General features: G+C 40.1%; 1 protein-coding gene across 1 annotated transcript in view; it reads left to right on the forward strand.

The window, feature by feature from the left end:
- cdk4 (cyclin dependent kinase 4) overlaps positions 1-14789 on the forward strand; it is a 33078-nt gene that overhangs the window by 4402 nt on the left and 13887 nt on the right. The window contains exons 2-5 of the mRNA XM_061875063.1: positions 3228-3458; positions 3542-3677; positions 3762-3929; positions 12449-12558. Of these exons, the coding sequence (XP_061731047.1) occupies positions 3238-3458; positions 3542-3677; positions 3762-3929; positions 12449-12558 (635 nt within the window). The 5' untranslated portion in view covers positions 3228-3237. The remainder of the gene's footprint in view (positions 1-3227; positions 3459-3541; positions 3678-3761; positions 3930-12448; positions 12559-14789) is intronic.

Consider the following 14789-nt stretch of genomic DNA (forward strand, 5'->3'; position numbering starts at 1 on the left):
GTAACAGTTTCCCTTGTGGATCAATAAAGTTTGTCTAAGTCTGAAGTTTTGCATGTTATAAATGTTAAAAATAAAAAATGAATTGCCAATAATGTTCTACAAGCCACGTTAACTGGTTTTTAGAATGGACGGGAGGTCGAAAAGTTCAAAATGAATTTTAAAATCTCGGACTTGGCAAGCTTGCGTTAGTAGATGCAAGAGGCAGTGCTGTATAAAACAGCATGCATTATACGCTAGATATTTACCTTTGTATGTTAATGAGATAACATCCGAGTTGCATGCTGATGAATGACAGCAGTGTTGGCTTCTCAGACAATGAGTCATTCTATTGGGGGTGAAAATGTGCTGTGTTGAACATGATTGAGGAATTATAGCTTCCTCTCGTTAACTGCGTTTGACCTATGTTGATGCCTTGATGACTGTGGTTTTGGCACCAAAACAGAATATTCCGAGCCAGCATTCTTTATTACCGCATCCACATGTGATCGTAATTTATAGCTGTACACCTTTTGGTTGTAAATCCAGCATGGCTCCTGGCGAGGCTACTTAATGATCCTAAAGGTTGTTTAAAAAAATGTGGTTGCACTATTCACGATCAGCCTGAAATTACATGTAGGATTTCCGCTCCCTGGCTTATGAAGCAACCTCACAGGCTGAAGTCACATTCCGACACGCTGTTAACAAGCCAGGAAAGGCGGCCTTTTAGGGGTTTTACAAATTGGGACGAAACAAGAAGCGCTCAAAATAATAAAACAAAAATGTTGAAAGTGTTTGGCGCTGCACTTCAATCACGCTACCCTGCAGAAACAATTCAAGTGCCCCCCCCCCCCTTTAACAAGCTCGGACCCAGCATGGCTTGGAAGCACCATCAAAGTCGCATGCACCTCTCTGTAGCAGGTAACAGTTGCTCTACGGAACTGCAAAAAGTGATTGTTTGGTAATTAAGCTGAATTTCCTGCGTTGAATCAGTTAGTTGTCATTTTCTTGATTCCAAATAAAAACAGGAGTAGGAAGGTTGCGCCACAAAACGTGGCTTCTTTACTGCATGCTTCCAGGATAATGGAAACCTGTCGTCATTTATCGTCTTTTCCACAGAGCCAGCAACCGCATGCTTGTCTTTTGTTCAAACCTAACCGGCATCAATTGAAAAATGCTCTTGGTTTACTCATGGAATGATGCATAAGTCGACAACCCACAGATATATCTTCCCTTCACTTTGCAGAGTATTCAGTCTTCTTAGTCTCTGACTATGACACTGCAGTCTTTGCATTGTGTCACTTTTAGTTTATAAAATTATACAGAGTGTATACAAGAATTTTCTTTTTAATCAGATGATCATACACGAACTTATACCTTGAGGCCAGTAGTGACAAATGTTAAAACCTAATTAGATGTCTGTACTTTTTGGGTGTTCTTGAACCTTAGGGTAGGATTTTGCAGTTTTACATACTTTTGTGTTTACTGTATATTTCATCTTTGTAAACGGTTTATCTGGCTTCGTTTTTGTTTCCTAGCCGACATACACAGGATGCACAGACAGGGAGAGCCTTCCTAATCGCTAGTGAGAATCGCTGCAGAGTAACAAAAAGTTAAGAGTAGAAATATAACCACAAAGCCAAATTAGCGGGGTGGGAACATTTGAGCTTCAAAAGACTATGCCCAATTTATTAGAAAGTGAAAGCAACAAAGCAAACCACCCAACTCAGTTTTTCAAAGGGAGAAAAACTGCACTGAAGATGCTCAATATTTATTGAAATGCAATTTTTGCTAACACAGATTGAGTCCATTTTATTTTTGTTTACTTATTTTGGATAAATAAGTTATCGTCCTTCCAATTACAATGGCTAACAAAATAATGAGAAGTCAAAGTTTATAGCATTTGAAAGGAATGCTTGCTGCATTATTTTTAATATTATTATATTATGAATACATTTGTGTGAATTTGGTCTCAAAATAATGCTAACAATATCCTTTATTGGCAATAATTTGTGGACAATATATCGTTCAACAAAATATATTATTGGCTCAAGTCTAGTATTAACATAGGGCTTAAAATCACATAAATAATGTCTAACAGACCCATTTTATAACTTAAAATTCAAAAATAAAATGTGTAATTGAAAAACTCATGTACAAATTCACCAAACAATAAAGGTACCCATATTTTCCGAACTATAAGGCGCATTTAAAATATTTTTTTACTTTATATTAGAAACAGTAACAGCGCAGGATTAATGTCACATAAGAAGATATTGTAAAAAGAAGAAGCTTATCGACTACGGTGTCGTTACAGACTGCAAAGGCAGACCGCGCAATTTTTCAGGACTTCTACAGTTCCCAAATACAGTTCAGCAGGTACCAGAAAGTAAGAAGTGCTATCTACACGTATTTGTTATGTTTGACTGCCATCTACGGGTCACACCATGTACCAAATAAAATAGCTTCGAGGTGAGTAAGCTGAACCAAATTTATTCCTTACATTAGACGCACCGTGTTATAAGGCACTGTGTCGAGTTTTGAGGAAAAAAATGATTTGAAGTGCGCCTTATAGTCCGGAAAATACGGTAGTCCTCCTTGCTTTATTGTCTTTATGGTTAGTAAGCTCTTGCCTAAAGATATCTCAAGCTGAATTTAAAAGATGATGGCTAGAGCCACGTACTGTTTCATAATCCCATTAGTCAACTAATCCTTAACATAGTCAAGTTGACAGCAAAATGAATATTGTCAAAATAGTTCTAAAATGTAGTGAAATCCTATATTTACCTTTGAAAGTTACTATGTATACGACAAATAATGTGTCTTATTTCTAGGTTTTGTCTACTTCAAGAAACATGTCAGTTGGCCACTTGACGGCATTGTTGGCTCACCTTCAGCAACACTACCTTAACTGCTTCTATTGATTCATGTCGGACTGTTTTTCACCAATAGTAAGGGGGAGTCATGTTTATTTGCTTGCTTACTTAAGCTTTTCAGAGCACCAAAACGAACACAAATGAGAAATAATGTGACGACACTGTGACAAAACCATGGCAAAAACAAGTGCTCAATAATATGGTTTTACTTGACTAATTTACACAATTTTTTTGAGTTTTATTCATGGACACAAGTTGAAACCGTGTTTTTGTGGTTGCCTCATCATATTGGGCCTGCATACAGCTGCGGCCACGTGGTCACGGATTTTACAGAGTTCGGATAATACAATGTGATCACTGTCTTTACTCTCTCAGTCTGTTCGCCATGGCCCACAGCACTACCACCATCCAGTATGAGCGACTGGCGGAGATTGGCGGCGGCGCTTACGGGACCGTTTACAAGGCCCGTGACACAGAGAGCGGTCAGTTCGTGGCTCTCAAAAGCGTGCGAGTCCAGACGGACAATAACGGCCTCCCCACTTCCACGGTCCGGGAGGTGGCTCTGTTGAAACGACTGGAACAGTTTGACCACCCCAACGTGGTCAGGTAAGACGATTCATCCTCAATTTTGTGCAGGTGTTTGTCAATCCTCTCTCAAGCAAGTCATTTTCTTCTCCTTACTACGCCAGGCTCATGGACGTCTGTGCCACTCAGAGGTCCGAGCAAGAGACGAAAGTCACTTTAGTTTTTGAACATGTGGACCAAGATCTCAAGACATATTTGGAGAAAGCCCCAGCTCCGGGGTTAGAGCCTGGAATTATCAAGGTCAGTGTCAATTTAAAATGAACATACAATAATTAGTCAGCTTGGTAGATTTGTGCTACGGTTAGTTGTTTCGTTTTTTTGCAGGACCTGATGAAACAGGTGCTGTGCGGTTTGGCATTCCTGCACTCAAACCGTGTAATGCACAGAGACCTGAAACCAGAGAATATTCTGGTAACCAGCCAGGGCCAGGTGAAGTTAGCAGACTTTGGACTGGCCCGTATGTACAGCTGCCACATGGCCCTCACTCCCGTGGTAAGAACTATCAAAGTTAAAGTACCAATGATTGTCACACACATACTAGATGTGGCAAAATTATTCTATGCATTTGACCCATCACCCTTGATCACCCCCTGGGAGGTGAGGGGAGCAGTGGGCAACAGCGGTGCCGCGCCCGGGAGTCATTTATGGTGATTTAACCCCCAATTCCAACCATTAATACTCAGTGTCAAGCAGGGAGGTAACGGGTCCCATTTTAATAGTCTTTGGTATGACTCGGCCGGGATTTGAACTCACGACCTACCGATCTCAGGACGGACACTCTAACCTCTAGGCGACTGAGTAGGGTCCCTATTATGCAAAACCTCCTTTTCTTACCTATTGGTACCTGCTGTTGCGTATATGGGATCATTTGAAATCAAACCGGTATTGCAGAAGTATTCTTGAAAGAATCTAGCCTTCCTGCATGCTACAGCTAAACGATCCGTTTGGAATTGGCCCAATTAGTGACGTTTTTCCAATTGGTGACGGCAACATATTATCCATATATGGTGAAGTTTTCCCCGAAGAGCTTTGTGGCATTCAGCAATTGTAGTCAATAAGTCCCTTCTTTTTCTCTATCCTCTTTTTTTGGGGGGCAGACCGGCTCTTTCATGAACACGCGTCCTCAGCTGTTGCCATTTCTAATACAAAGTAGCGTATAGTTCTTACTAGGGCTTTTTTATTATCTCGGTATTTTTAGGCCACATCGCGATATACGATATACATCTTGGTATTTTGCCATAGCCTTGAATGAACACTTGATACATATAATCACTGCAGTATAGTGATGCTATGTGTGTACATTAAAACATTGTTGTTCATACTGTATTTATATATGCTCATTTTAAACTTTCATGCAGAGAAGAAAATCATAGCTAAGTTAATTGACCAAAACTGTATTTAGTAAACAGTTATTAGCAGGTGAGTTTTCAAATGATGCTACATATTAGCAGTAATGCTACTTTTGGTAGCAACGCTTGTGCCCCACACTTGACAAATTAAAGATGTCTCTTCGACATATTCCCGATTGAAGCCGAACCACCGCCAGACAATGGACCCCGTGCTGTTTTTCTTGGGAATTAATTTTTCCTTCATTTGTTACCAGATTCGCACCTTCTTTCTCTCGTATTACCACTCGCAACACTCCGCTAGCATCACAGCTAACGTTAGCCACGCTGCTACCTCTCTACTGGGCGAGGGCGTATATGTATGTGACGTATGACGTGACAGAATGTGACGGATGTAAGTTTGTGCGCTTGCTGTCTGTGAGAAGGAGACACAAGGAGTGGGAAGAGCCTGTAGTGTAATGCCCGAAGCTAAAAACAACTGCGTGAGAACGTTACGATATAGTCATTTTCTATATCGCACAGAGACAAACCCGCCATATATCGCATATATCGATATATCGCCCAGCCCCAGTTCTTACTTGTATCTGTCAGTAGACATTGAAGCGCTTAAAACTATAACATGGCTGGCAGAGAGAAGACTCAGTCGAAGTGGAGTCACGTAAATAAAACCGCTCACATAACTGCACATCCTGAAGAGGCGGTCAGAAAACAGTTTGAAAACGGTCTGTAAAACATAATCTATGCAAAATTGTGTCCAATGACCCACCATGACATGTTACGTAGACCAGTGGTTTTCAACCTTTTTTGAGCCAAGGCACATTTTTTTCATTAAAAAAAAATACGGAGGCACACCACCAGCAGAAAAGCTTAAAAAATGAAACTTTACCAGGTTGCCATGCCTAATTTTGAGTTTATTGTTGTTTCCTGTGTGCCATGCTTTAGTTCCTGTCTTGCGCTGTTATTTTGGTGACATTTCCTGTTTTGTTGGTGTTCTCCTGTAGCAGCTTCATGCCTTTTGAGTGCTATTTCCTGAACCTGCTTTGTTTTTGCAATCCAAACTATTTCAGTTGTGCGTAGGCAATCCTTCTTTGTGGGGACATTGTTGATTGTCATGTCAAGTACGGATGTACTTTGTGGACGCCGTCTTTGCTCCACACGCTGTAAGTTTTTGCTGTCGTCCAGCATTCTGTTTTTGTTGACTTTGTAGCCATTTCAGTTTTACTTTTGTTTTACATAGTCTTTTCCTCACGGAACTTGCCTTTTTGTTAATTTTTGGTTTAAGCGCTACATACCTTTTTACCTGCACAGTGTCTCCCGCTGTGCTCTGCATATTGGGATCACGACAAACCATCCTTGACGCGTTCCGACAACGCAATGAACTACCTGCTGCCACTTACTGATATGGAGTATTACAAGATTACCCTGCCAAGCTCTAGACAGCACAGGCACTAGACAATGGCACATTATTATGATTATAGATTTGCAAAAAATATTTTTTGGACCAATTAGGGGAAGTTGCATAGTTTCCCACGGCACACCAGACAATATCTCACGCCGTGCCGGAGCACAGTGGTTAAAAATCACTGATGTAGACCAGTGGTTCTCAACCTTTTTTCAGTGATGTACCCCCTGTTAACATTTTTTTAATTCAAGTACCCCCTAATCAGAGCAAAGCATTTTTGGTTGAAAAAAAGAGATAAAGAAGTAAAATACAGCACTATGTCATCAGTTTCTGATTTATTAAATTTAATAACAGTGCAAAATATTGCTAATTTGTAGTGGTCTTTCTTGAACTATTTGGAAAAAAGATACAAAAATATCCAAAAACTTGTTGAAAAATAAAAAAAATGATTCAATTATAAACAAAGATTTCTAAACATAGTAGTAATCATCAACTTAAAGTGCCCTCTTTGGGGATTGTAATAGAGATTCACCTGGATTCATGAAGTTAATTCTAAACATTTCTTCACAAAAAAATAAATATTTAATATCAATATTTATGGAACATGTCCACAAAAAAATCCAACTGTCAACACTGAATATTGCATTGTTGCACTTCTTTTCGCAGTTCTTTTTGACGGACATTGTAGTGAGAAACCTGAGCGTGTGCTTCACTGAGGATCTTCTCAGTGTTGGTGATATTGTGGACGCCTTAAACATCGTGCCTTTAGATGACCTGAATTCATTTAGTCTCCTCTTAAAAAAAAAATCAGGTGCCTTACCGACATGGCAAGCGTGTCTTGTCCGGAGATGCCGCTATAGATGTGCGGGCTTCATGCCGCTGTTAGCTAACATTTCTCCACAGAAAAAACACAAGGCCTTTGGGGGGGGGGGTTACAACTCGAAGCCGTAAATCCCATTAACACATATTCTTCGGAATACTGTCTGAATTGTGCCGGCTCTGGTTTGGCCTTATTTGGCACATGTTCCTCCTCGTTTTCAGCTGCATTACTGCTACGCTTTAACCACGCCTCCATTGTTTTCTCCATCGATAGTTGATTGACAGTTGGTGCCATGCGGCACCGCCAGGTTTGATTGATTGAATGATTGATACTTTTATTAGTAGATTGCACAGTTCAGTACATATTCCGTACAATTGACCAGTAAATGGTAACACCCCAATAAGTTTTTCAACTTGTTTAAGTCGGGGTCCACGTTAATCAATTCAAGGTAGGATCAAACCATCATGGTATGGGGGGAAACTCTGGGTTTATGGTAATTAATGGAATAGCCAAGTACTTGATAGGATGTTCATTTTTTGAACTTACATTCATACTTTGTTGAAGTATTATTGAATAAAATTAATTTATTAAGGATTTTAGAATTGTTGCTATTTTTATAATATTTAAAAAAAATCTCACGTACCCCTTGGCATACCTTCAAGTACCCCCAGGGGTACGTGTACCCCCATTTGAGAAACACTGATGTAGACAACAAAAAGGTGTTTTAAATCTAGGCAACAAAATTCGAATATGACCCTGTGGTGGACTCCCAGCCGTCCTCACCGTGACACTGGACACAAGACGCATCATAGCAGGTTTGACTTGGATTTATTATTTCAATAAACCTTCTGTCTTCTTCTGGCCACTCGGTCGAGTCACTTTTCAGTGCGCGGGCTTTTCCTCCTTGCCATCGATGCACGTCTTTCGGCGTCCGGCGTTTGCGTCCGCTGCGGGTGTTCGTCATCTCGCTCTTGTCCTCGATCGTCGTGCTCGTTGTCTGGTTGCCGTGGTTTCCTCGCCTACTTCTTCCCGATCGTTCCTCCTTCCCCTCTTTTGTGCTGCAGCAACAGATGAGCAGATTGAGCACAGGTGTGAGGTGTACGCACCTGACTTGGCTGGCTGGCGCGTCGCTCTGAGTGCGTCCCGCCTCTTCCCTCCTGGCCGCCATATCGGGTAGGACCGGCATTTGTCCGACCCTGCTGTCGGCTCTTCGGCTCCGTCTCTCCACAGACCCCTTTAGGTGTTTTTGCTAATAATAGCACAGTCAACCCTCTACGTAGGGATGTAACAATATGATAAAATTATTACTGTTTTCAATATTATTACGGTATTGTTTAATGTGCTCAAAAAGTACTTTCACAATGAAATCTTTAAAACAAGCTTTATGTATATAAATGTAATAAATAAACAACAGAAACACAATATATGTATTCATATTTACCCCGGGCAGCACGGTGTAACAGGGATTAGTGCATGTGCCTCACAAAACGAAGGTCCTGAGTTCACTACCGGGCTCAGGATCTTTTTGTGTGGAGTTGCATGTCCTCCTTGTGAATGCGTTGGTTCCCTCCGGGTACTCCGGCTTCCTCCCACCTCCAAAGACATGCACCTGGGGATAGGTTGATTGGCAACACTAAATTGGCCCTAGTGTGTGAATGTGAGTGTGAATGTTGTCTATCTGTGTTGGTCCTGCGATGAGGGGGCGACTTGTCCAGGCTGTACCCCGCCTCCCCCCCGAATGCAGCTGAGATAGGCTCCAGCGACCCCGAAAGGGACAAGCGGTAGAAAAATGGATGGATGGATATCTACCCCTTTGATGTGCACAATTGAATAACTTAGTTTATACAAGTTTAAATTAAGTAATTTTGTTAATGTGTATTGTTTTCATGTTAGCCTTTAAGCTAGCTAGCGATTAGCGGCGCGAGTTGCCAGCTAGCGAATAGCTGCGCTAGCTAGCAGTCAGAGTGCTAGCTTTCTTTTACAGGAAGTGGGCAGAATCACCAGTCCATGAGTTCATCAAATTTCAGTTATCAATTATGGTTTTATGGTAATTGGATTAATTGTATGTTGAAACGATAATAATAACCATCGGGAGTTTTACTTCGGGTAAACGTTACATCCTTACCTCCACGTTAAGTTCCAACACCCCTTGTGAATGGAGGAAAAACATGAATAATGGATGCAACCATAAAATGCCCAAAAATATTTTTGATAGTAGTCAAAACCCTATAGTCTGCAGGCATACTCTGTATACAGTGGGATCTCGATTTGCAAACTTAATTAGTTTTTGAGCAGGGTTAGTAAATAGAAATGTTTGTATAATTAAGGAAATTCTCCATAAGAAACAATGTGAACATGAATAATGGGTTCCAGTCTTGAAAAAAATCTTTGGACACTTTGAACACAATATAAAGCGCTACACAGTACTGTATATCAAAGAAACATAACAAGGGAGTGATTGGCCTACTTTCTATTTATTCACCAAGTTAAAGCAACACAACTGAACTGACCTGCAGACGAGCACACACACAGTCAGTAGCCTTGTGGTGCACTCAGTTTTAAATCACAAAGTTATTTTACTTTAAGAGCTGGGTCGCTACCATGATTAGAAATAAAAAATTAAATCCAGTTTATGTTGTTGGTAAATCTTGGCTTGCAGCCGGAAATAAATGGGAGGGTAGGCAGTGTCGACAATGCTGTGGATACTTCATGAATCTTTCTAACCACACATTGCTTGTCCCTTGATTTCTTTGATATCATATTAAGCTATCCATCCATCCATTTTTCTACCGCTTTTCCCTTAGCTAGCAAAACTATAAAAATGCTGGAAGAAGGCTAAAAACACTTAAAAAATACACACAAAGTAGCAATTAGCATAGTAGCCAGCGACAACATTGCTCTGCTGACCGACTGAGCACCAGAGCTTGAATAGCCCGCCCACAATGGATGTGCTGCCAGGCACAAAATGACTGCATTGCAGGAACACAATGGGTGGATAAAACGTTCGTACACCGAAACAAGGTTCGTACAACAATTCTGCGTTTCGTATGATAAGAGGTTCGTAAATCAAGGTTCCACTGTATTGAAATGTACTTGCAAAACGTATAGTTAAATCACATGGTGGCAAAGTATTTTTTAGTGCTGGGAAATGTAAATTGACTTGCAAAACAGTTCGATCCTGCGCTCCAGATCTTTCTGTGTGGAGTTTGCATGTTCTCCCTGTGACTGCGTGGGTTCCCTCCAGGTACTCCGGCTTCCTACCACCGCCAAAAACATGCACCTGGAGATACAGTGGGGCAAATAAGTATTTAGTCAGCCATCGATTGTGCAAGTTCTCCCACTTAAAATGATGACAGAGGTCTGTAATTTTCATCATAGGTACACTTTGTAGGCATTTTAAAGAATTTATTTGTAAATTATGGTGGAAAATAAGTATTTGGTCAACCATTCAAAGCTCTCACTGATGGAAGGAGGTTTTGGCTCAAAATCTCACGATACATGGCCCCATTCATTCTTTCCTTAACACGGATCAATCGTCCTGTCCCCTTAGCAGAAAAACAGCCCCAAAGCATAATGTTTCCACCCCCATGCTTCACAGTAGTTGTGGTGTTCTTGGGATGCAACTCAGTTTTCTTCTTTCTCCAAACACGACGAGTTGAGTTTGTACCAAAATGGATACATGGATGATACAGCAGAGGATTGGGAGAATGTCATGTGGTCAGATGAAACCAAAATAGAACTTTTTGGTATAAACTCAACTCGTCGTGTTTGGAGGAAGAAGAATACTGAGTTGCATCCCAAGAACACAATACCTACTGCAAAGCATGGGGGTGGAAACATCATGATTTGGGGCTTTTTTTCTGCTAAGAGGACAGGACGATTGATCCGTGTTAAGGAAAGAATGAATGAGGCCATGTATCATGAGATTTTGAGACAAAACCCCCTTCCATCAGTGAGAGCTTTGAATTATTGACCAAATACTTATTTTCCACCATCATTTACAAATAAATTCTTTAAAATTCCTACAATGTGAATTCCTGGATTTTTTTTCACATTCTGTCTCTCACAGTTGAAGTGTACCTATGATGAAAATTTCAGACCTCTGTCATCATTTTAAGTGGGAGAACTTGCACAATCGGTGGCTGACTAAATACTTTTTTGCCCCACTGTAGGTTGATTGGCAACACTAAAATTGGCCCTAGTGTGTGAATGTCAGTGTGAATGTTATTTGTCTACCTGTGTTGGCCCTGCGATGAAGTGGCGACTTGTCCAGGGTGCACTCCGCCTTCCGCCCGATTGTAGCTGAGATAGGCTCCAGCACCTCCCGCGACCCCAAAACGGATAAGTGGTAAAAAATGGATGGGTGGACTTGCAAAACAGCGCCCTTTTACCATGAATTGATTAACGTGGACCCCGACTTAAACAAGTTGAAAAACTCATTCCAGTGTTACCATTTAGTGGTCAATTGTACGGAATATGTAATGGACTGTGCAATTTACTAATAAAACTCTCAATCAATCCTCTGCTGGATTCACAGTTGCAGCGCTCTCTTTTCCCCTACAGATAGCGTAAAAAATATTTACATTTTGAAGAAAAAAAAAGGAAATCCATCCATCGTCCATTAATCCTGCCATCTTAGTTCATTAATGCATTTTAATGACAAAAAACTGCATTAGTGGGTTGCCTCCAGCCATAACTGTTAATGCTAATGTTTTTTGAGGAGACACTAATTCAATGGTGTCAAACGTAAGGCCCGAGGGCCGGTTCAGGCCTGCAGACAGGTTTTATCTGGCCCACGGGATGAGTTTGCTAATTATAAAAATTAACCTGAAATTTTTGAATGAAAAAAATGCTGTTCTGAGTGTGTCCACATGATGTCGCAACACCAATTCTTTGTATCTTTGTAGATGATGCTACATATGTACAAAATAAACCACATGATGTTAATGCACCAGTCGAGGAAAATGGGCAAACTGCACTATTAACATCCCGTAATTTGATTTTGATATTTTTTTATCTTGATAGATTGAGCATTAACAGCAACAAACATTGATGAACATTATGACATAATTTATTCAGAAAATATAAATAACGACAAATAAAGGTAGAATACTATTAACCGCAACATGTAAGTGTAAAAAAAACAACCCAACAATATTATGATTTGTACATTTTCAGAATGTGCTTGTTCTATTTTTAAACAAAGAAAACAATCTGAAGTTGTCTTTATTTTTAAGTATCATGCTGGGATTTTACCAGTCCAGCCCACTTGGGAGTAGAGTTTTCTCCATGTGGCCCCCGATCTAAAATGATTTTGACACCCCTGCACTAAATAAAGATCTCAACCCTTATTTTCTTTTGCAGACCACGCACCCGCCGACGATAGAAGATTTAGTTCTTACTGGCTTGTTGTGTATTTTTCTTCATGCTTGTTTCTTTTCAGGTGGTGACACTATGGTATCGGCCTCCCGAGGTTTTGCTGCAGTCGAGCTACGCCACACCTGTGGACATCTGGAGCTGCGGCTGCATCTTTGCGGAAATGTTCAAACGCAAGTGAGTCAGCACAATGCCAATCGGATTAAAAGACGCAGGTGGTTGTTTGTGTGCGGTGACGACAATACGACATCCTTTCCTGCATCAGTGGGGAAAGCCATATTTTTATCCGGATGTAAACACAGAATTATTATTTTATGAGATTCGGTTAAAAGCATACAATAAAAATTGAGTTGCTGGACCAAATCGTTCCCCCGGCTGCAATTTGGACATCCCTGCTCTACACTATTTAACATATTGTTAAAATTTGCTGTTCATCAATCAATAATAATTATCTTTCCAGGCAGTGTTTATGGCATAGTGATTGTATTGGATCTCATTAGAGATTTCATTTTAGTGTACTTGATGAGGGGACTTGGTGGAGCTACAAATTATGACTTTTACTCTGTTCCTATTTTCACATTCATTTTACTGAGTTTGTTTACTTCTTATGTTTTAATATATAGCATTTTTTAAAGTGAGACATCTTATAGTGATTAAGGGGTGTCAATCGTAAGACAGGTGGGCCGGAACAGGCCCGCGAACAGGTTTTAGCCGACTCGCAGGATGAGTTTGCTAAGTATAAAAATGAACCGAAATTGAAATGAAAGAAACTGCTGTTTTAAATGTGTCCGCTAGATTTTGCAATAGCAATTCTTTGTATCTTTGTAGATTATGCTGCATATGTAAAAAAAAAAAAACACATATGATGTTAGTGCATCAGTCAATGAAAATGAGCAAACTACATAAATAACATCCTGTAATTTGATTTTGATATTATTTTTTATCTTGATATATTGGAAATTAACACCAATGAGTTGACTGATGAACATTATCACATAATTAATTCAGAAAGCATAAATAACGACGAATAAAGATCGAATACTATTAACCGCAACATGTAAGTGTAAAAAAAAACAACAACATTATGATGTGTACATTTCAGGAATGTTCTTTTTGTATTTTTAAACAAAGAAAACAATCTGACGTTGTATTTATCGTTACGTTATCGTGCCGTGATTTTACCAGTCCGGCCCACTTGGGAGTAGATTTTTCCCCGATCTAAAAATTAGTTTGACACCCCTATTCTAGATAGATGGCTAATGCAGTAATTAAGGGGGTACGTGTATATGTATGTACTGTATGTATGTAGGTGTGTGTGTGTGTGTGTGTATGTATATATATATATATATATATATATATATATATATATATATATATATATATATATATATATATATATATATATATATATATATATATATATATATATATATAATGTATATGTGTGTGTGTGTGTAGGTGTGGGAAAAATCACAAGACTACTTCATCTCTACAGAACTGTTTCATGAGGGGTTCCCTCAATCATCAGGAGAAATCTCCTGATGATTGACATTTCTGGAGACCATCCGCACTGTAACACATTATAAACGCAACATAACAATTACCCAAAGTGCTATGCATCCATGAGTATTTCAGGCTATAATATACACCCCCCCCCCCCCCCGAACCCCGTCGGTTGAGGTGGGCGGGGGTGTATAATTTAGTCAAGAACAGTCATGGATGCAAATGATTCTGGGCATTTGCTGTGTTGCGTTTATGTTGTGTTACTGTGAGGATGTTCTCCCGAAATGTGTTTGTCATTCTTGTTTGGTGTGGGTTCACAGTGTGGTGCATATTAGTAAGAGTGTTAAAGTTATTTATATCACAACCTTCAGTGTACTCTGTGTCACCCAGTATGCCTTGCAGTCTTGTACGTGTATCTGCGGAAGCCACGTACAACATGTTACCGGACTGGCAAGAAGTCTGTACATGTTGTAGAAGGCGTTTAAGGCAATGGCTTCATGGCACGCCCTTATTACTGTTATATGGGTGACCACCAGCGGTTATTTGCGAGAATGGTTGCGACTCCCATTGTCTTCTTTATTTTGTGAAACGCGTCAAAATATAGAGGGCGCTAAAAGTAAAGCCATCATGGCACACCCTCAATATTGTTGTCCGAGTGAAAATCGAAAAATGTTGACCCCGGGTGATGTCCGGAAGAGGCTCCGAGAACCGGAATCCCCCCATAACAATCGGGGGGGTCGGCAATTGTGCAGCTGAGCCACATCAGAGTGGCCAAAGAGCCGCGGGTTGCCGACCCCTGATGTGTGTATATATATATATATATATATATATATATATATATATATATATATGAATAAAATGGGGAAAAACATTGCATAATGTATAAATAAATGCCTGATAAGGAC

Source organism: Nerophis ophidion, linkage group LG16, assembly GCF_033978795.1.
Source record: "Nerophis ophidion isolate RoL-2023_Sa linkage group LG16, RoL_Noph_v1.0, whole genome shotgun sequence".
NCBI lineage: Eukaryota > Metazoa > Chordata > Actinopteri > Syngnathiformes > Syngnathidae > Nerophis > Nerophis ophidion.